The sequence below is a fragment of the Rutidosis leptorrhynchoides genome, chromosome 3, assembly GCF_046630445.1.
Source record: "Rutidosis leptorrhynchoides isolate AG116_Rl617_1_P2 chromosome 3, CSIRO_AGI_Rlap_v1, whole genome shotgun sequence".
Lineage (NCBI taxonomy): Eukaryota > Viridiplantae > Streptophyta > Magnoliopsida > Asterales > Asteraceae > Rutidosis > Rutidosis leptorrhynchoides.
In genome coordinates this window covers 464,640,993-464,663,108 of record NC_092335.1, presented here as the reverse complement: position 1 = coordinate 464,663,108, position 22,116 = coordinate 464,640,993, and the positions used below count along the sequence as shown (strand labels likewise).

The 22,116-nt window shown below is 38.3% G+C and overlaps 2 protein-coding genes across 3 annotated transcripts; both read left to right on the top strand.

Annotated features, from left to right (window-relative positions):
* The first annotated feature begins 7,398 nt into the window (after positions 1-7,398).
* LOC139898070 (leucine--tRNA ligase, cytoplasmic-like) lies at positions 7,399-12,473 on the top strand. Of its 2 annotated transcripts, none has more exons than XM_071880776.1 (4): positions 7,399-7,511; positions 8,037-9,282; positions 10,078-11,579; positions 11,682-12,473. In XM_071880776.1, exons 2-4 carry the CDS (start codon positions 8,059-8,061, stop codon positions 12,160-12,162), a joined length of 3,207 nt encoding a protein of 1,068 aa, XP_071736877.1. In that variant the 5' UTR covers positions 7,399-7,511; positions 8,037-8,058; the 3' UTR covers positions 12,163-12,473. The 2 variants fall into 2 exon arrangements, with proteins under 2 accessions (XP_071736877.1, XP_071736878.1); XM_071880777.1 differs by having other exon boundaries at positions 7,414-7,511; positions 8,052-9,282.
* Positions 12,474-14,574: 2,101 nt separating this feature from the next.
* On the top strand, positions 14,575-17,324 carry LOC139898069 (uncharacterized). The gene is made up of 8 exons (XM_071880775.1): positions 14,575-14,609; positions 14,752-14,800; positions 15,333-15,484; positions 15,921-16,069; positions 16,214-16,322; positions 16,450-16,542; positions 16,663-16,811; positions 16,993-17,324. Exons 1-8 carry the CDS (start codon positions 14,601-14,603, stop codon positions 17,099-17,101), a joined length of 819 nt encoding a protein of 272 aa, XP_071736876.1. The 5' UTR covers positions 14,575-14,600; the 3' UTR covers positions 17,102-17,324.
* The last annotated feature ends 4,792 nt before the right edge of the window (positions 17,325-22,116 follow it).

The window sequence follows — 22,116 nt, the reverse complement described above, 5'->3', positions numbered from 1 at the left end:
CCTGCCGTTAACATCTAGCCTTGTAACCAAACAGGCTTCTGCCGCACGGGGGCTAGAGGACACCCCTTAAGTAGGCAGGAACCGCATACAAAAAAAAAAAGATTTAAACAACAAAAGTATGCGCGAGTAAATATTTAATTGGCATTAATCACAATTACAACCGCGACACATCCAAACGGACGAAAAATACATAGAAAAAATAATGTGCTACAATAAACTGGAGTGATCAGGTCCGCCTAGCTACATATAACATTTTTTCAATAACGTCGCATGCCAAGTGCGTTTCACAGGTTTTCCATCTAGTGTCTCGAGATGGTACGCCCCGGTATTGTTTGCCTTCGCTACCCTGTATGGACCTTCCCAACGGGGGCCCAGTTTCCCAGTATCCTCCGTATGACTTGCGTCGTTTTGACGCCAAACCAAGTCACCGCACTTGTAAGAGCGCGAACGCACACGCTGATTATAGTACTTTGCGATTTTTTGCTTGTTATTTGCTTCGTTGACAGCCGCAGAGAGTCTGCGCTCTTCCAGCAAATTAAGATTTTCCCGCAAAACTTCAGAGTTATTTTGCTCATCAAAATTTTGTATGCGGAACGTTGGTACCCCAATTTCTACGGGTACAACAGCTTCTGATCCATAGACCAAACTGAACGGGGTCTCACCAGTGCTTGCTTTGGGTGTTGTTCTATGCGCCCATAAAACCTTCGGTAGTTCATCCACCCAACCAACGCGACCATGACCCAACCTAGCTTTGATTCCAGCTACTATATCCCGGTTGGTGACTTCGTACTGGCCATTGGCCTGCGGATGCGCGACAGATGTAAAAGTTTGCTTAATATTAAGCTCCGCGCACCAGCTGCGGAAAGGGTCACCCGCGAACTGCGTACCGTTATCACTAACAATTTCGTTTGGTATACCAAATCGACAGACGATGTCTTCCCACACAAAATTTCGCACCCTTTTTCCTGAGATTGCTGCCAGCGGTCTCGCTTCGACCCACTTTGTGAAATAGTCGATTGCAACAATCAAGAATTTGATGTTTCCTGCGTGTGCAGAATGTGCGTAAGGTACTGATGTGAGTAACATGTTAAGAAAATAAATGATAAAATTACCTCGGCCTTTTGGGAATGGTCCGACTATGTCGATTGCCCATTTGCAGAATGGCCACGGTGAGGAGACTGGTATCATTGGATGCGCAGGTGCTCTGCTAATAGGTGCATGTATTTGGCATGATTCACATTGCTTAACTATGCGCGCAGTATCCGCGTACATGGTGGGCCAATAATATCCTAGCCGCATTATTTTTGACACAATGGACCTGTGCCCCGAATGGAGTGCGCATGCACCCTCATGCACCTCGCGTACAACTTCCTCCGCCTCTTTCGGGCCAATGCACCTTAAGTGCGGTCCCAAATAATTCTTTCGATATAGGACGTTACCCTCAAGGGCATACAGCGGTGCCTTAACGCGGACTTTCTTTGCATCAGCGGAATCTGCAGGAGAAGTGCCATCCCGCAGAAAAGCCACGATGGGCGTCATCCATGTTGAGCTTGATTCCTCAACTGGTGCCACTAAAGGCATCATAACAATGGATTTCGCATTGAGTTCTTCTATTAGAACTTTTTTCCCCATATGATCAAAAGCCAAGGCAGCCAGTTTGCTTAGCGCATCCGCTTTCTTATTTTGCCCCCGCATTATGTGGGAGATTTGAAAAGCTTCAAACTGGTCAGCGAGGTTGTGAACAAGCGATAGATATTGCTGCATGGCTATGTCATGCGCTTCAAAATCTCCGCTGACTTGACTGCATACTAGCTTTGAATCCACATAAGCGTGCAAAATTTTAACATTTAATCTATGCGCAATGCACATACCTGCTAACAGAGCCTCATACTCTGCTTCGTTGTTTGTAACAGCAAAATTAAACCGCAGTGCGTATGTATGCTCTTCGCCATCCGGGCCTGTTAAAATTACACCCGCACCTGCACCAGATGCGCTGCATGCACCATCGGTGTACAATTCCCATGGTGACAAAGTTGGTGCAGGTGGATCCTGATGTTCTGCTGATGCCTCGACCTCCGCAGGTAATTCTGCTAGGTAATCAGCAAGTATTTGACCCTTAACCGCACTGCGCGAAGAAAAATTTATTTCATGTTCACCCAATTCAACTGCCCACTTAGCCATTCGGCCAGAAGTCTCAGGCTTGTACAACACCTGAAAGAAAAATGATTGCGTTAGTCAATGCGGTAACCCCGGTCATTGCCGCAAAGTAGGCGTTTACCGACCTGTTTGATTGGTTGATCAGTTAGAACCACGATTGGATGTGCTTGAAAATATCGGCGCAAACGCCGCGCCGTATGGACCAGCGCATATACAAGCTTTTCTATTGGTGAATAGTTTACTTCGCTTGATGTCAGCGTTTTGCTTACGAAGTAGACCGGCATTTGTGTCTGAGAAAAACCTCAGTCGTTAAATTTCTGCGATATAAATAAAGCATGTAAATTAATGGATTACCTTTCCGCGATCCGCGATGAGGACTGAGCTGACAGCTTCCTTCGATGCCGCGAGGTACAGCGTTAGCGTTTCTCCTGATACTGGCGCAGTAAGTGTTGGTAATTCTGCAAGCACCTTTTTCATCTCCTGAAAGGCTGATTCCGCTTCCTGAGTCCATACGAAGTCTTTTTTCTTCAAACAATTTTTCAAAGTATTGAAGAATGGCAACTGTCGTTCTGCGGCTTTCGACAGAAACCGTGTGATAGCCGCAAGCTTCCCTGTTAGACTCTGCACATCTTTCTTTGTCTTCGGAGATGGCAAATTATCAATGGCTTCAATCTTTTTGGGATTGGCCTTGATACCCCGCGCTGTCACCACATGACCTAAAAACTTGCCTTCCTCTTCCCCAAAACTACATTTTAGCGGGTTAAGCTTCATGTTGATCCTGCGCAGAGATGCAAACGTTTCCAGGATGTCCGCGAGCATGTCTTCCTCGGTGTTACTTTTAATTACCAAGTCGTCGATGTACGCTTCAAGATTTCTACCGATTTGGTGCTTGAATGCTGCGTCAATTACACGCTGATAGGTCGCGCCAGCATTCTTTAAACCGAAAGGCATCTTCGTGTAACAATAAATACCCTGCGGCGTATGAAAAGCAGTCTTGTCCTCATCTTCCGCAGCCATTAAGATTTGGTGATAACCCTTGTACGCGTCCAGAAAACACTTGTACCTAAATCCCGATAGTGATTCTACCTTCCAGTCTATCTCCGGGAGAGGGTAATTGTCCTTGGGACATGCCTTATTGATATCTTTGAAATCAACGCACATCCTCCAGTTACCGTCAGCCTTTTTTACCAATACAGGATTTGCAACCCATGTCTGATAACGCACTTCCCGCAGAATGCCTGCTTTGACAAGGTTGTCCACCTCTGCGCACAACCAATCACTGCGGTCTAGGGCCATATGCCGCTTCTTTTGCCTAACGGGTGTCAATGATGGATTAACGTTTAACTTATGTTCCGCAATATCCCGCGGAACCCCTGTCATGTCTGACTCGTGCCATGCGAAAATATCTGCGTTAGCTGACAGTATTCCCTGCAACTTGCCCTTCGTTTCGGCTGACAAGCCTGCGCCGATTTTAATTCGCTTATCCGGATGCAAGCGATTTGCTATTACTGCACAGTTTGCAAGTTGCTCTCCTACGCTAGGAGCGCTTACAGACGCGACAGAGCCACACAGCTCGGTTGCTTGATGTGACGCAACTGTGGCAACGCCTCCTACTGTGGGAAACTTAATCAAACCATGCACTACCGATGGGATAATGTTAAAACGCCGTATGAAGTTTCTCCCTAGCAGTGCGTTATATCGTGAAGTTGAACGAACCACATAAAAATCGACCAATTCACGCCTGATCATCTGCGGGTTCCTGTCATCCGCAAGCTCTATCATTAATTCTATTCGGCCTAGCGGCCACGAGTTTTCTCCAAAAACCCTGATAGCGTAATATCAGGCTGACGTAACTGCGCTTTGACTTCTGCCGGAAGGAAACGATAACAATGCTCATACATAATATCGACACCGCTGCCAGTGTCAACATGCATGCGCTTAACCTGGATTCCGCAATCGGGGATGCGACACTTGATGATAATGGGCTCATTAATAGAATCAATTGACATTACAGGAGGGAAAGTGATCGGGAGAAGCTCCCAATCCTGGTGATCGTTGTACTTTCTCCGATGGATGATTTTCTCTGCGTCAACCATGTTAATGGTTAAGTCGGCATTTTTCGCTTTGTCAACTTTCTGCCACGCGGAAGTCTTAGACTTCGGAGCCTCTTCTGCGGCCTTTCCCTTGTCCTTTTTAGGTGGTTTTAGATGATCCAATTTGCCTGCGCGAAGCGCTTCCAGAACCCGTTCCATCAAATTTTTACACCGATTGGTGTCGTGACCATAATCGTCATGAAATTCACAATACTTTGTTTTGTCCCGCTTTCCAAATTCTGTAAGCGGAGTTGGAACCGCGAAGGTCGCGCATACTGGCTCCGTTGCCAAAATTTCCTTGGGCGTTTTGGACAAACTTTTGAGTAGCGCATAGTTCTGATTATTGATGTCGCGCTGATTATTGTTTCGATAATTGCCATTTGATTTCCCTTTATCATTCCTGATGGGACCACCGCTAGGATACCTTCCACGAGAGTTGTTACCGCGACTTTGATCGCGCGAACGATCATCATCGTCCTTTCTCTCGTTGCGTGAGCTAGCTGTTGGAATGTCATTATCTTCGCCACTCCGCATATAGTCGTGGCATTCATTAAGTGCCTCATCATAAGTTGTTGGGACTGTATGGCGCAGACGCCTTACCAGTGTTGGATGACGTTCTGAGTTTATACCATGTATGAGTCCGGAAATCTGTTGCTCTGGTTTGAGATCTGGTATACGCAGGCACTCATTAGTATACCTTGTGAGAAATTCGCCCAAAGATTCCTTGGGCTTCTGCACGATGTCATGGCATTCAATGTGAGTGCGCTTGCGTGGTCTCTGATTCTGATATTGCAGTAAAAACTTCGTCCGCAGATCCATAAACCCAGCAATACTACCCGCCGGCAACTTATTAAACCACTCACGAGCAATACCCTGTAGTGTCATAGGAAATATCTGACACGCAACCGGATCCACCCAGCCTTGAGTGCGCATTGCGCCTTCAAAGCGCTGTAAAAAATCATCTGGATCGGTCAGGCCATTGTAAGTACCCAACGTGCTAGGTATCTTTGGTGCTGATGGAAACGGGTATGCGGATATATGCGGAGGAAACTTGTCAAAGGTAGTCGGTAGCTCGAAGGGTGGTTTAACAGGATCCCCTTTCAAATTTGCAAAGAAACGCTTCATCATGTCCTGAACAAAGTCAGGTTGTGAAAATAAGTGAACCATATCGGGAGGTGCGGCCTGCATGAATTGACTTGCAAGATTTGCCTGCCCTTGAACATTTTGCCAAGGTTGACCCTGCGTCTGCGGATATAACCAAGGCTGCTGCGATGGAAAAGAGGGATAACTTGAAGACGCAGAGTACACAGGTGGCTGTAAAGGAAGCGAAACCTGTGGCGCAGATATCTGCGAAACTTGAGGATACACACTTAAAAGCCCAACTGTATGCGCTGTGCTTTGCTGCTGCGCTGTTATCGGCGCCCAATGAGAGTTCGCATCTGGGATGACCCCAAATCCCCAACTATTAAGTAACGCCTGCGCATCTGCAGGAGTTAAAAATTGTGAAACTGGGCGCGGTGGTTGCCAAGGTTGCAACGGTGTAAATGACGAATTCTGCTGAATGCTCTGCGTATGCAGAGGTATTGAAACAGTGGTACTGTAAATAGGTACCTGGCCGCAGCAAACCACATGCGGCCCCGTTGTTCCACCGCCAGTGCTTGCAAAGATGACCCTTGGATCCACTGACGAAAAGTCCAGCCGCGTGGTTGTGACTGGTGAGTTTGCTCTTGGCGGTGTGACCCCGTCCGAATATATCGGCTTGTACCTCTGAAAGGGTTCGCCGGATATAGGTGGAGGGTATATCGTGTATCCCGCCTGAGTAGCGGCCCCCGTAGTCATAACCGGTGTATGTTGACTACCAGACGGTGCGTTCAGAACATCTGTTTGGGTATGTTCCGATGATTCCTCGGAAGTCATGATACTGTTAAAGAAAAAATTCAAAAATTTTGTAAATAACGAGTCATACAATTCAAAACCTTAAAAGAAAAAGCAATTAAACAGTCTTGAATTAATTCGACTCTCAATGAAAGCACCACTTGATCATGCATATTTTAACCGTGGGGTTTAATATGCCTGCTCAATACGTAAAGAGGGGTTTAAGGATCTTAGAACGTGGCTCTCCGGTCCGGCTACCGTGAATAACCCTGGCCGACATGATGATGTCGGCGGGGTGGCCAAGTGATTAAGTCCACCTTCGATAGCGGTCGCTGATCGGAAGGCCCCAAATAAGGTCGTAGGTACTAGCTTACAAAAGACTAACCTGTTAACCTTGAAAAGATGCTGAATGATGCTGTTTTACGTAATGTGTATCGTATGCGATGGTTACGTAATGTGCTGTGTCCTGTAAACGATGATTAGGGTTTGTATTTATAGGCAAACCCTAATTCTAGAACCGTCCCAGATCATGATAATCTCATCCATAACTGACTCCCCCGAATCACGGATATAATTATGGAAAAGATATTTACTTGACAGCTAAGCAACCGCCGTACCGGGAACAAAGGCATACGCACGCCGCATACCGCACACAAGAACACGCATACGCACAATAGTGATTGTCCGCATACATTCGCGGTGCGCCTGCGGGTTGCGGTATCATTACACCACAATGAAAATTGAGTCGTGTTATTAAGTAAAAATTGAAAGACAAAGCCCGTAAAGAGTAATTAGTGAGATTAAACTTTAACCACCTTTGAAGATTTCAAGTGTATAACCACTAGTCTACTCTTTGAGGTTGTCATTTTATTTAAAATTGAAAAATAGTACATTAGTATTTGTTCCATCAAAATTCCTCCTCTTTTGATATAATGAAGCCATGATTTTCGTTTTTTATGGTTAAGACTGAATTATGCAAATGAAAAATTCGATCATTATTTTATTTGTATTAGAATCAAGGGTGTTCATTGGTTCAGTTTTTGATTTTTTTCAATTTTGTTTGTTTAATTTTGAAAATTTTAAGAGCAAAACTAAAAATTGAATTCAAAATCAAAACAGAATTGAAATTGAATTTCAATAAGAATATTTAAAACGCAATCCATTAATATATTTTGTTTACTAATAAATATTTATATTTATTTATTTGGAGGCCATGTGACCAAAATATACCCCTTATTCGATCTCCTAATCCTATATCGTACATAAATACGGAGTAAATAAATACATCATCTTAATTTTTAGGGTTTAAGGATTTCATTCGGAACTGCATCTTACAACCAGTTTGATTGAGGGCATGCAAATACAATTCCAATCTTAGATTTGAAGGTAACTGATTACATATGCTTCTATCTTTTACTCTATAATTCGATGAAGAAATCGTTTGTTTAGGTAACTGATTACGTATGCTTCTAAAACCCTAGACGTGCCAGTTTTAGTTTTTTCACATTGTCTATTGTCGATATTTAAATAAATGAAGTAAATAAACCATATACCGCACATAGTAAACCCTAATTCCAAATTCCTAATTCTACAACAATTGTGGCGTTTTATCCACAACTTTAAATCGTTATCAACATGTACATTCATGAGGTTAATTTCTTCACATCCAGTTAATATCAGCTAATTTCACTACCTATAGTCGTTTGATTTATTGCTATACATGTATATATACTGATCTTGTATGTTCACGTTTTAGTAATTTAATTTAAATAAAGTCGTTTTTTAACTAATCATAGATACTCAATTAGGTTGTCATTCGTTTTATAATGTGTATATTGTGTTTCTGACGTAGTGATTCATATATTGGTGTTATTATCCATATTATGACCTTGTATATATTATGTAATGCAGTATTTGTACAAACAGTGATAAAATGGCAGAGACTGAGATTGAGAGGAGTTTCAAGAGGAGGGACAAGCTTTTGGAGATGGAACACGAAGTACAAAAATGGTGGGATGAAGGCCGTGTTTTCGAGGCAGAAGCTAGCGAACAGTTCCCTAAGGAAGGAGATAAGTTTTTCGGGACATTTCCGTTTCCTTATATGAACGGGTACTTGCATTTAGGGCATGCGTTTTCTCTTTCGAAACTGGAGTTTGCTGCAGCTTATCACAGAATTAGGGGTGCTAATGTGCTTTTACCGTTTGGTTTCCATTGTACTGGGATGCCAATTAAAGCGTCTGCCGATAAACTCAAACGGGAGATTGAAAAATTCGGTAATCCCCCCGTTTTTCCTCCTTTTTTGGATGAAGAGGAGATTGTTGTTAGTCAACCTGAAGTCAAATCTAATGAACCAAGTAAGTTCAAGGGGAAGAAAGCAAAGGCGGCTTCAAAAGTTGGTAGAGAAAAGTATCAATGGGAGATAATGCGCGGTTACGAGTTATCAGACACTGAGATTGCTAAATTTCAAGATCCCAAACAGTGGCTTAGGTTTTTTCCTCCATTGGCAGTTGAAGATCTAAAAGCTTTTGGATTGGGTGCTGATTGGAGAAGGTCATTTATTACAACAGAAGTTAACCCTTTTTTTGACAAGTTTGTTAGGTGGCAGATGAGGAAGTTGAAACAATTAGGGAAGATTGTTAAAGACTTAAGATACACGATTTACTCACCGTTGGATGGTCAACCGTGTGCTGATCATGATCGTTCATCAGGTGAAGGTGTTATACCTCAAGAGTATACTTTGATCAAAATGGAGGTGGTCCCACCGTACCCTACCAAGTTTGCGCATTTAGAAGGAAAAAAGAAGGTTTATCTAGCTGCAGCAACCTTAAGACCTGAGACAATGTATGGGCAGACGAATTGTTGGGTGTTACCAGATGGGAAGTATGGGGCGTTTGAAATAAATGAGAATGAGGTGTTTATTTTGACTGAACGTGCAGCACGTAATTTGGCTTATCAGCGTTTATCTATTGTTCATGAAAAGGTTACTCGTGTAGTGGAGTTGACTTGTCAAGATCTTATAGGGTTACCAGTTCGATCACCATTATCGTTTAATGAAATTATTTACTGTCTTCCAATGCTCTCGGTTATGACTGACAAAGGTACTGGGATTGTTACCAGCGTCCCCAGTGATTCACCGGATGATTTTATGGCGTTGCAGGTACTTATTCTTGCATACATAATAGTAAGTAGATGATAATGATATATGGTTTGCTGTGTAATAATGCTGTTTGCTTCATACAGTTGACTAATGTTGCAGTTGGAACTTAACTTTTGCCCTCTTGAGTTTTATGGGGTGTTTGTATTTGCAAATGTTTTGGATTTTAATGGCTTATATATAACTTATAAACCTAATAATATGTTTAAAAAATTGAAGCCTAGTTATTTTCTAGCATATCTTCTCACATTTTAGCTTATAAGCTCAACAAAATAGGATTATTCACCACAAAGTGGTGCAAATTGTCTTAGGCTTTATAAGACTAATTGGGATTTTGTAGTTCACCGGCATGACTAGGCCAATTAGGTCAAGAGTCGCAGTCAACGATGGTCAACGGGTCCAAATCGGTCAAAAGTTTACTACTATGCCGAAGTCTGACTTATTTGGTCAAAATGGGTCCAAGCCGGTTAGTCCTGACTTCACCCTTTAGTTCCTACAAGGTCCCAAGCGGTTACCCCTGACTAGCGACTTTGACAACCTTGATCAGATCATAAGTAATCTTTTTATTAAAGGTAGAAACTATGTATGAAGAAATGAAATTAATATGAGAAACCAAGAATTAATTGGGGAAAATGAAGATTGGAAACATGTGAATTGTTATTAGTAAAATTTGGTCAAATAGGTCCTTTTCCTCATATATAACCAAATTTAGAAACTTTGTATGAATAGGAGTAAGAAAGATTATAATTTGATTTTGATATTGTTACAAGTCTAACACCTTTCACATAAAAATTGTAGGATTTGAAATCAAAAGCTCCTTTCAGGGCCAAGTACGGAGTAAAAGACGAATGGGTATTACCCTTTGAGATCATCCCAGTTATCGAACATCCCGAATTTGGTGACAAGTCTGCTGAAAAAGTATGCACTGATATGAAAATCAAGAGCCAAAACGAGAGAGAAAAGCTCGATGCAGCTAAAAAAGTCATCTACAAAGGTGGTTTCTATGAAGGTACAATGATTGCCGGTGAATATACAGGAATGCGGGTTCAAGATGTCAAAAACATAATCCGAAACAATTTATTAGAACAGGGTCAAGCTGTCGTGTACAGCGAACCCGAGAAGAAAGTCATGTCACGATCAGGTGACGAGTGTGTAGTTGCTTTAACCGATCAATGGTATATTACATACGGTGAATCCACCTGGCGAAAAGCTGCAGAAAAATGCTTAGCTGATATGAATTTGTACTCTGATGAGACCCGTCATGGGTTTGAACATACATTGAGCTGGTTGAACCAATGGGCATGCTCTAGAAGCTTTGGTCTCGGGACCCGCATTCCATGGGACAACGAGTTTCTTGTTGAATCATTATCTGATTCCACCATTTATATGGCTTACTATACGGTCTGTCACTTGTTAGAAAACAACAAGGAATTGATAAAACCTGATCATTTGACAGATGATGTCTGGGATTACATGTTTATATCTGGGCCCGAACCTAAATGTTCAGAAATTGATCTGTCACTTTTGAAAAAGATGAAGAACGAGTTTGAATACTGGTACCCGGTTGATCTTCGTGTTTCTGGTAAAGATCTAATACAGAACCATCTTACGTTTTGTATTTATAACCACGTTGCATTATTTCCTGAGAAATATTGGCCACGCGGGTTCAGATGCAACGGTCATATTATGTTGAATGGTGAAAAAATGGCAAAGGGAAAAGGGAATTTCTTGACATTGAAACAAGCGATTGATGAATTTTCAGCTGATGCCATTAGATTCTCACTTGCTGATGCTGGTGATGGTATGGATGATGCTAATTTTGTGTCTCTAACTGCTAATACTGCAATTTTGAGGCTAACTAAAGAGTTAGGGTGGATGGAGGAAGTTGTTGCTGCTGCTGAGTCAGCAGGTTTAAGAGTGGGCCCGCCTTGTAATTATGCTGATCGTGTGTTTGATAATGAGATGAACATTGCTGTAAAAATCACTGAGAAAAATTACAGTGAGTATATGTTTCGTGAGGCTCTTAAAACAGGGTTTTTTGATTTACAAAATGCTAGGGATGAGTATAGGTCTTCGTGTGGTGACACGAGCGGGATGAATCGTGATCTTGTATTGCGGTTTATGGATGTTCAAACACGTTTGATTGCTCCAATTTGCCCGCATTATTCTGAATATGTATGGAGGAAGATTGTAAAGAAACAAGGGTTTGTTATTAAAGCTGGTTGGCCTGAAGCTCAAAACCCTGATGTTACCCTTCAAAAGGCCAATCGATACTTGCAGGACTCTATATCTAATTTCAGGTTCACCTCAATTCAATGTTTGATAAATTTTTATTATTTTGTTTGTTTATCTGTTTTATGATAAATCTTTGATTTTTTTGTCTTGTTATTAACTTGTTTCAGGAAGCTTCTTAAGAAGCAGGCTTCTGGTGGGTCCCAACCAACAACAGGTTTGATATATGTGAATGAACAATATGATGGTTGGAAAAGAGAATGTCTGAACATTTTAAGAAATAAATTCGATACTCAAAACCGTAAGTTTGCATCTGATGCTGAGATGATACAAGTGTTGCAGAAGAGTGAAGTAGTCCAGAAAGAAAATAATAATTTTAAGCAGACTCTGAAGAAATGCATGCCGTTTTTGAAGTTTAAGAAGGACGAGACGTTGACACTTGGCGTTCAAGCATTGGATCTAAGGTTACCGTTTGGTGAGATTGAGGTTTTTCAGGAGAATCTAGAGTTGATAAAGAAACAGTTGGGCCTTGAAAAGGTTGAAATATTGTCGGTTACCGATCCAGATGCTGTCATTAAGGCTGGCCGCCATGCTAATTTGTTGAACCAAGCTCCACCTTCACCTGGATCTCCTACTGCGATATTTTTATAGGTGGCAAAATGGGTGGGCGATGGGTCAAACAGTTTAATGCATGAATGATGAAACTTGTCATCTTTTATCCAGTTTTTGTTTTCTATAGAGTTGAAGGTTTAGTTATTATTATTTTGTTAAAGCATAATTTGATCCTTTTTAATTTTATTTACCCATTGATCACTAAAGTTTATCATTTTTCGATGTTTTTGTGTTAGATATATGGGTGCTTTTACGTATGCCAATCGTGGTGTGCATCAGTTCATTTACATGTAAATGGTTGAACCTCTCCTTATGTGTGTGTACTTGCAAAATTAATAAGGATAAACATATATGACAAGTTCTTTATACGTTTAGAGTATCGTACAAATGTTTTGAACTTAATCTTTATAGTGCTATTTGATCGAAAAATCATAGTGTAAAATGGTTGAACCTCTGCTTATCTGTAACCGTGCTTCTTGTAACCAACAGGACGTATTTCAAGGCCGATGTTCGTTTCAAGAGAAATCAGGAAAATTTCAATTTCAATTATGTAACATATTTCATACTATGAAACGGAGCCTAAAATTCTAGGCATAAAACCAAATCAAGATAGCCTTACCTACAAAAAAACTTGGTGCTTACAAAATTCCAATCTCACGCATGCGAAGAAGGGGGCGCAATTGCGAGAATCTAAAAACGAGGTCTCACACCCACTACAATGGAGTCCACGTCACGAAGTACAAACAATAATCCCTCACACAGCGAGGGTCACTTTTGTGGTCGCAATATCGGCTCTGTCTTGAGTTCCAAAGGGAGAAATAATGTCGCCACTGCAAGATTTTATGAGGTTCGCGACCTTGAGGATCATTTCGCGGTCGCGAGATGGTTATGACTTTTTCCTTGTTTGTAATTCTAAAACCTCGAGACAATATTATACATCCATTACCATTTTACCAAAAAACACTGTACACGAAATACTAAAGGTTTAGGGTCATTGTTTATCATATTTCAAGAGTACTTACTTGACGTTTGTAACAATCATTCACCATAATATTGGTTACTTTTTTTTGGTAACGAATTGGCTCTCCACAGCAGGTAAACCTCGGAAAATCGGAACTCAGGAGTGGCGACATGAAATATGTCATTTATTTTTACGTAATTTTGTTTATAGTTATTTTATATTGTACTATTAATCGGTGTGGGTAGGTCATCTATTATAAGCAGTGTTGTAAAAAAACGCCCGGACATTCGAAACTCAGGAGTGGCGGCATGGAATGTCCTTTATTTTTACATATTTTTGTTCTAGTTATTTTATATTGTACTATTAATCGGTGTGGGTGGGTCATCTATCATAAGTAGTATTGGAAAAATCCCCGGAACAGCCGTCGCAACTGATTTACTTGTGCACTGTAGCAACGGATGTAAACACACGTAAAAAACAGTCAACGATTAAACAACGGTAAAAAAAGGTCAAAAACTAAAAAAAAACGGCTGAGAAGGGGCCGAGACGGTGTTGAGACGGATTTTGACCAACTATGACTTTTAATATATATTTTAAACATAAACATGATTTCAAATTAAAGGCAAATATTTGAAATTAAACATATATATTTGCTTATAATTTTACAAATCTACGTTTAAAATGTTTATGTTTGAATTGAAATACATATTAAAAGTCAATGTTGGTCAACACTTGTCTCGAACCCGTCTTGACCGTTGTGACGCTCCAAGGTCACAATCGACTCGACCCCGTCTCGGGTATTTTACAACCTTGATTATATAAAAACAACAACAATACTCAATCCCGCATTTGCGAGGTATGTGGGAAGTGAAATGTAAACAATCTTTTATCTACCCTATAATAAAAGAGAACTCGTTCTTCCATCCACGTGTAGAGAAAATCATTTTCCACTTACGGGAAGAAAAAGTCATCACTATCTCTACTTCATGATACAGAGATCGCTTCCGCGAGAGCCTTGATTATAAGCAGGTTTAAAGCCCCGAAGAAAAAAAAGATTCACAAAACTATTTTGTAGTGTTGAAGAATAATATTATCGTTGAAAAAATTGTTTATTATAGTAATGCTCAATACTCAAACAAAGCAAGTCACAACTACATTATGAAAAAAATTCTTAGGCTATGCATGCCGCAACGTCATTACAAAAAGGATATAGTCGAAACAATATACAACTTTATAAACGAATATAAGTCTAATTCATACAACAAATAACGTTAAGTGATTTTATTTATCTTTTGATAATGAACGTGTACTGCGGATCAGTGTGCAACATAGGCCTTCAACTTATATATATTATACTATTACTATTATGTTTGGCCCAAAAATTTAACGTGGGCTTGGTCCAATACGTTTTCACTAGAATCTAGGGTTTGTGTATCACTCAGTAATATACAAATAAGATTTCACTGTCATAACACCACTTGTCACTTTCCCCAAATCCAAAATCCAAATTCTCGGAATGTCAAAGGTAAATCCTCTACTGTTTCAATCATTTAATACTCTAATTTATTCTTTCAATCTCATCCCCACTTTTATTTATTTAATTATCACTGTTCAACTCGATGTCATATGTTAATGTTAATATTATCTCGAATTTTCAACTAATTTAGGTCAACAAAAAGGTTTCGGAGGTCGTCAAGAGTAGTACTACCACCACCGGTGTGTTTTCTAATTTAATTAGCGACTGGTATTATGTTATTATGTATGTATGTGTGTGTTAGTATGTGACTCTGAATTTTGGTCACATAATCCTGTTATCTAGCTAGGGTTAATCCTAAGTTCTTCGTAAATCTGTATTATAGTTTGATTAGTTTACTATTTTTAAGAAGATCTTGGTACTTGTGATTATCTGTAAGAATAACTAAAAATAAAATAATAATTATAATTAATATTAATATTAATAATTAATAATTAATAATTTGTATAATAATAAAATAATTTGAAGTAAAAAAGAAATAAGAAGAAGCTTGTATGGTTATTTTATCATGGATTAATTCTGAGTTAATGCTGAAAAGAAGCAAAGTAAGTAAGAAGCTTTTATGTTATGGTAATATTATGTTGAGAAATTTATGTAGCTGTGTATGATACTTTTTGATCATTCATGATGCATCTTCACTATAACTTACAGTACTACACTATCTTGATTGTTCAATAATTCCTTACATATATCTATGTTTAATCTATTATTCAGGAAAAACGACTGATCCAGTTGTTAAGAAAACGTCTTCTGAATCGAAATCGACAGGAAGTGGTCCATCTGGAACAACACCAACTGAGCCATATGAACGATTATCCGGGAATCCTTTTGACTTTTCAGCCTTTGCTGGTTCACTCAAAGACTATGTATCGTACTTCCCCTTTCTTCGCCAAACATATATATCTATATCCATATATCTGTATCTTATTATATGGTTGAAGTTGAGTTGTAACAGGTTAACACGGATAATGTTTTTGTACAATCCGAAACGGGTTGTGTTTTGCTAAGACATTATTACTTGTTTAAAAGTATAAATCAAATAATCAGTAGTGTATCATTTGAATGACAAATAATTTACGAGCCTTTTTTAACCTATTTTCTTTTCTTTTTAGCTAATGTTTATCTTTTAATGTTACCTGTCTGTCTGGCTATCATATTTATTTATATATATATAATATAATTGCCTAGGTAACTCATGTTGACTAGTATCTTATTACATAAATACATAATAATGTGCTACAAGTACAAAACTGACTGCTAAATGAATGTTTTATTGTGTGTATGTATGAATATGAATGGCAGGATCCATCAGTATATGATCAGATCGTCAAGAGTTTGTCTAAAGATGAAAAGAAACTGCTTAAAGAGGGAGTGGACCGCATCAGACAAGTACCATCTCTAAAGCCTGTTTTACAAGAGTTAAAAATAGGTGGTCGGGATGCGATAAAGAGGTAGGTATAAGCTTTTTTATATCACTGTTTGTATGCTTATTTGGTCCAGTTCGATTTTATTCTAATTTGAATGTTGTTGTTGCAGTTTTTTATAGGTAACTGTTCTTCACATTTTGCATTTTCTTGTGTTTGACTAAACTTTAGGTACTTGAATGACAAAGATTTATTTGCAAAAGTTGTTGACGCGTCTGGGGTGCTTCAAGTTAACGAAGACGGCTTTATTCATGATGCTGCTAGATTGGGTTTAATCAAGGTACTTAATCATCTTCATGTGATACTTAACCCATTCATTCATTCACTTATGAAAATAATAATACTTACATATGCTGTTCAAAGGAACAAGTTAAATTTTTATATTTTTTTCTTTTTTAAATGAATAGAGTTTGAAGAAAGCAATAGCTTCCGGTGCCGATGTAAATAAAAAAGATTCTTCAGGGATGACATCGTTGCATTATGCATGTGCAAAAGGGCAGGTAAGAAGATTTTATGTATTTTAATAAACTTTTTTCTCAAATTTTCTTATTAGCCATGTGAATCGGGATATATTAATTTTTGGTTATCTAATATTATAAATTATAATAATCCAACAACAGGTGGAATGTGCTAAAGTTCTTCTTGAGGCAGGAAGAGCCAATGTTTATGCTTTAGATAAGAACAAGAACACAGCCCTCCATTATGCTGCTGCTTATGGTAGGAAAGAATGTGTTCCACTTTTGTTCGAATACGGTGATGTTTTGATTGGGTAAGTTTTATAACCATATTAATTATCATACATTCCCCTACGTGTCTCGATTCTACAAAAGTTCAAACTAAAGCATTACTGTCAAAACTTTGGTGGCATTATTATAGGCGTGTTGGGCGGCCACCTAGGTAAATATTTAATATCTGGTTTGGTTTTGATTGCTCTTTTTTTGGTTCTGCAGAGAACTAAAAAACTCGGAGGGGAAAACAGCTACTGAAGTTGCAACACTTAATTACCGGGAAGATGTACTGATGGTGATGTTGGCATATGTTATGAAAAAAATGATGTAGTGAAGGTGTTTTAGAAGGATTGCTACTTTCTTATTAATTAGGTTCAGGTGGATTTTAATTAGTGTAATGTTTATAAGATTTAAGAGGATTTGGTTTGGTTCCCATCCCTCCCTAGCTAGTTAAGTGATACTTTGTTGTATTAAGTCGGTTAAAATTTCACCTTTAATTGTTTGTTAACTAACTAATTAGAGTATGATTATGACAAGTCGGTCAACCATACCGGTTTTTGTCTACCGCATATTTTACAGGCTAATACTTGATTGTTTTGCTTCTCGTCGCGTCTTTATCAAGGAAACACTTGATAGATACAACTTCTTTACATATGTGCCAAACTCAGTGTTGTATAAAATACTTGTGTCAAATTATGGCAGGCATATAGAATACAACACCAAAGGTTCGTATATAGAATATGACAACTTAAAATGTATTACTATAATTGTTCTTTTTTAAAGTGTATAGCTATAACTTTAATCATTCTGATCATTTTATTTATTGATGAAAGTAGCTGACATTGTGCAAAATCAATGGCAGTGGCCTGAAAACTGAGTTAATATGTTTCCAAGGCTGCATAGATTAAAAAGTCCCAACTTGACTGATAACATGAAACAGAGTGTTATGGGTCACAACTCACAAATGAATGAATGTTGAGAATAATAAAGTGAGTTTTTCCACTAAACAAGCTTGGAATAGTTTTTGGCTAAAAGTTCACACGCGTAAGATGTTAATATTGTTTCCTATTTATAATATACTAGATTTAAGAGCCCGTGCGTTGTACGGCAGCTCTATATAATAACATTCGAAAACGTTAGTATTAAAATTGATTAAGATACAATTACAATGAAAAATCACTTATGTATTGAGATTATTAGTATTGTAAACGTTATTAATGAACGTTATTAATGAACACAATTACAATATACCAATCAATTGTTCATACAATTAGAATTTAACTGTAAGTAGCTATGTAAAGTAACGATTATTATATATGTAATCGTACCGTCCCAGTTACCGGTTTGCTTTAGTTGGCATTGATATTATTCTCTTTATTCATATGTGACCTTTTTTTTTTTTTATAAGAATATTCTTCCTAACTCTTCTTGCAAGCACATAGTTTTTCCATAAAGCATTGTAAATCAAGAAAAACCAACAGTTAACATTGTATAAAATAAAGAACACTTTATTTTAGCAAAAGCAATTAAAAATAGTTGAATTCAAGTCAAAGCGTTATAATCATATCTACAAAAAGTATTGTGATTTTTATGGGCGATAATGTAGTTCTAATGAGGCTAATAGATAAGTTGAAATAATAATACAAACCTCTTAAACGTGTTGGGCATCTCCAATTACACAAACCTTCAACCGAGACGCTTGTCCATTTGTGGGTCGTAGTTCTTGAAACCAATTATGGAGCTCAATAGTCTAAGGTTACAGTTGTTTTCTTTAGCATCAGTGGTAATGTGAGCAATTGCCCCACTATGAGTTTACAGTCAAATCGAAATTACTCATTTATCAAACAAAAATTTAACCTGCCATAGCAACTAAGATATTTAGAAACGTATATAAATATAACCCGATACTAATAAACAATTTTACATATACCTCAATACTAAAACATACATATATCCAGAATGTATCTCATAAGAATTAACATTGTTACATAATCTTGTTTATGAAAGTCCAAAACATTGTAATACCATACAAAAATAGGCCACAAAATACCTAAATCTTACTTATATTAAAGTTAACAGAATTTATACACATACCTCATGAGTCATGATAGATAAGCTTAGCTGTGTTCAAATTCATTTATGCATATACATAAAAAAAAAATATATAAAAAAAAAAAAAAAAAAAACAGAGTACTAATTATGCTATACAAGGAAAAATAGTACATGTATATGTTTCTATAGAAGCAAATGCTACAGACCTTTCGCAGCCGAAAATTTACAAACTATGAACAAAATATAAAAGGGAAAAATCTTTAGCAGGGACATTGATTAATCGATACCCATTCGATTGTTTATATCCGTGACATAATAACTAGAATTTATCAACCATTGTTGCGATTCAATCGAAGCCTTCGCTAGACGTTTAGAAATACACGCAAAACTCAACGACTGCATGTTAGAATTGTAGAGGAACACACCACAACAGGTTCTTGAAATGCTTGCTATATCTGCTCTTCCAAACCGAGTAGCTACAAATCCATTTAGTACCTTGCCATATGCGCTTTCCAACTTCGGATTTTGCAATATTCAAGTTCACGTACTTGTATAGCTTCTTCCAAAGAAGATGGGACATGGTCTTCCAACGCCCACCATTTTAGAAACAGTGCCCAAACCACCATTGCGAATTTGCAATTGATTATAATGTGATCTACGCTTTCAATTTCATCGATACAAAGAGGACATACGACCGAGTTAATGAGCAGAGACAAATTTTTTGTTGTAAAGAGTCCCATTTGGTTCTAAAATCCATCTCTGCACATCACTTTTTTCTTCATATAAAAACACCTGAGACAGCAAAGTACTTCAGTTTTCGAGATCCCCTTGTGACCGACCTCTATGAGGTCTTGACCAACACCCCTCGAACGTATAACGACCATCACAGACTTTGAATCTCTCCTTAACTGTAGCATCTTGTTCTGTTTCCAAATCATAGAGACTTGCAATTGTGCAAAATCATCTTTAAATCAATGTGTCCCAAGCCATTGATCACTCCAGAACTTGGTCTTGCTGCCATTTCCAATATCTTTGATGAATGAATTTGAAAATCCATTACCAATATTGTCAATTACGTTCCCGGCCTTGATGATATCTGGCCATGTTGAGCCGCCTTTGAGAAGCCTGAAATTGTTAGCAGTGATATCTAAATCACCCCCCGCCCCATAGATGCTAGTGACAATCTTAACACATAAAGCATTTTGGTCGTTTTTAAACCGACACCATCATTAGCTCAAGAGAGCACGATTTTTAACAAATAGTGAGCCAATGTTTAAAGCCCCTATCATGTATGGTAACAACATGTTTTCCCATTTTAACTAACAAAGTTTTTTCCCGAATCGAACCCCCCAAAAGAAAGCGCACCTTACAGATTCAAAGAGTTTGATCACACACGAAGGAGTCCGGAAAAGAGAGAAATGGTACAATGGCAAACTACTAAGTACCAATTTAACACGAGTCAAACGACCACCAAAGGGCATGGATTTGCTTTCCATTTCGAAAGACGTTTTTGGAACTTGTCAATTACCAGTTGCCAAACGAGAGACTTATTCATTTTGGTACCCAAAGGTAGGCAAAGATAGTTAGATAGGTGAAAGCTAGTGACCCGACTGTACAAACGACGTGCCATGGAGACAATTTGATCAAACGGACCCCTACACCGAATAAGCTGCAAATGGTCGGCACGACCCTCAGGCTAGCTAGTGGTGCAGATAGCCGACAGGTCGTACCAAGGACCATCTTTGTTTTTGCGGCCTTACAGGCAGGATAGTATAACTCAGAAAGGATGATGTACCTTTTGTCCCTCCACGTGTCACTAAAATACAAAGATGCTTGTCTATAAATAAGGTCTCGAGCTCCCAGTTCAAGGAGAGGTATAACACCCCGGACACACATATACTATTTTCAGCAATAATTGCGCCACCGGAATCCTGAAGCTACACGCTCGCCACCGGAAGCTTAGGGCTACATAATTAATCATAGGTAACGTTCCTCGAACATAAAGCCTAGTATTGTCCTAGAGCCATCACTTACCGGCTAACCTGACGATGGTGAGTCGACGTTTAATTAAGAGATCATCATCTCGTATCGGGGTTATTCGCGGTGTTTCAAATTGGAGAGTTAAACTCAAATGACCCTTAAATCCCCCTAGACAAGAAGCTCCAAGGTTCCTACCGTCTCGACCAGGTCCCGTGTCTTTTACAGTCTTGATTATAAGTAGGTTCAAAACCCCAAAGAAAATAAAAAGATCCTTAGAACTATTTTTATAGCGTTGAAGAATAATATTACCGTTGACAAAATTGCTTATTAAAGTAATGCTCAATACTTAGGCAAAGCAAGTCGCAACCACGTTATGAAAAATATGAAAAAATTCTTTGCTTTTCAAGACACGTCGTTACAAAAAGGAAAAAGTCGAAACAATATCCAACTTTATACGGGAAACATCAATCCAATTCATACAACAAATGACATAACTGGTCTTATTTATCTTTTGACAATTAATGTTTCTTCCGGTCGAAACTTTCGGCAATTTAAGGCCTTTAAAATATTATACTCCGTATTAAGTTAGGCCCAAATTCTATCGTGGGCTTGGTCCAATACGGTTTCACTAAATTCTAGGGTTTATGTACTCCGTATCTTTAACTACAAAATATGATATCGCTGTCCTAATCCTTACACTTGTCACTTTCCCCAAATACAAATCCAAATTCTCGGAATGTCAAAGGTAAATTCTCTCTTGTTTTATTCATTTAATACTCCAATTATTCTTTTAATCTGATCCCCACTTGTATTTGTTTAATTATCACTGTTCAAATCGATGTCATATGTTAATATTATCTCGAATTTTCAACTATTTTATTAGGTCAACAAAAAGGTTTCGGAGGCCGTTAAGAATACTACTGCCACCGGTGTGTTTTTTAATTTAATCAGTGACTGTTATTATGTGATTTTTATACAGTTGTTACAAGGTAATGTTATTATGTAAGTGTGCTAGTATAATAGTATGTGACTGAGTTTTGGTCACTTAGTCTTGTTATCTAGGGTTAATGCTGTCATCTTACTCTTAAAAAATTATTATAGTCTGATTAGTTTACTAATTTTAAGAAGATCTTGGTACTTGTGATTATTTGTAAGATTAACCAAAAATAAAATATAAAATAATAATAATAATAATAAAATAATTTGAAGTAAAAAGAAATAAGAAGAAGCTTGTATGGTAATTTTATCATGGATTAATGCTGAGTTAATGTTGAGCAAAAGCAAAGTAAGTAAGAAGCTTTTATGTTATGGTAA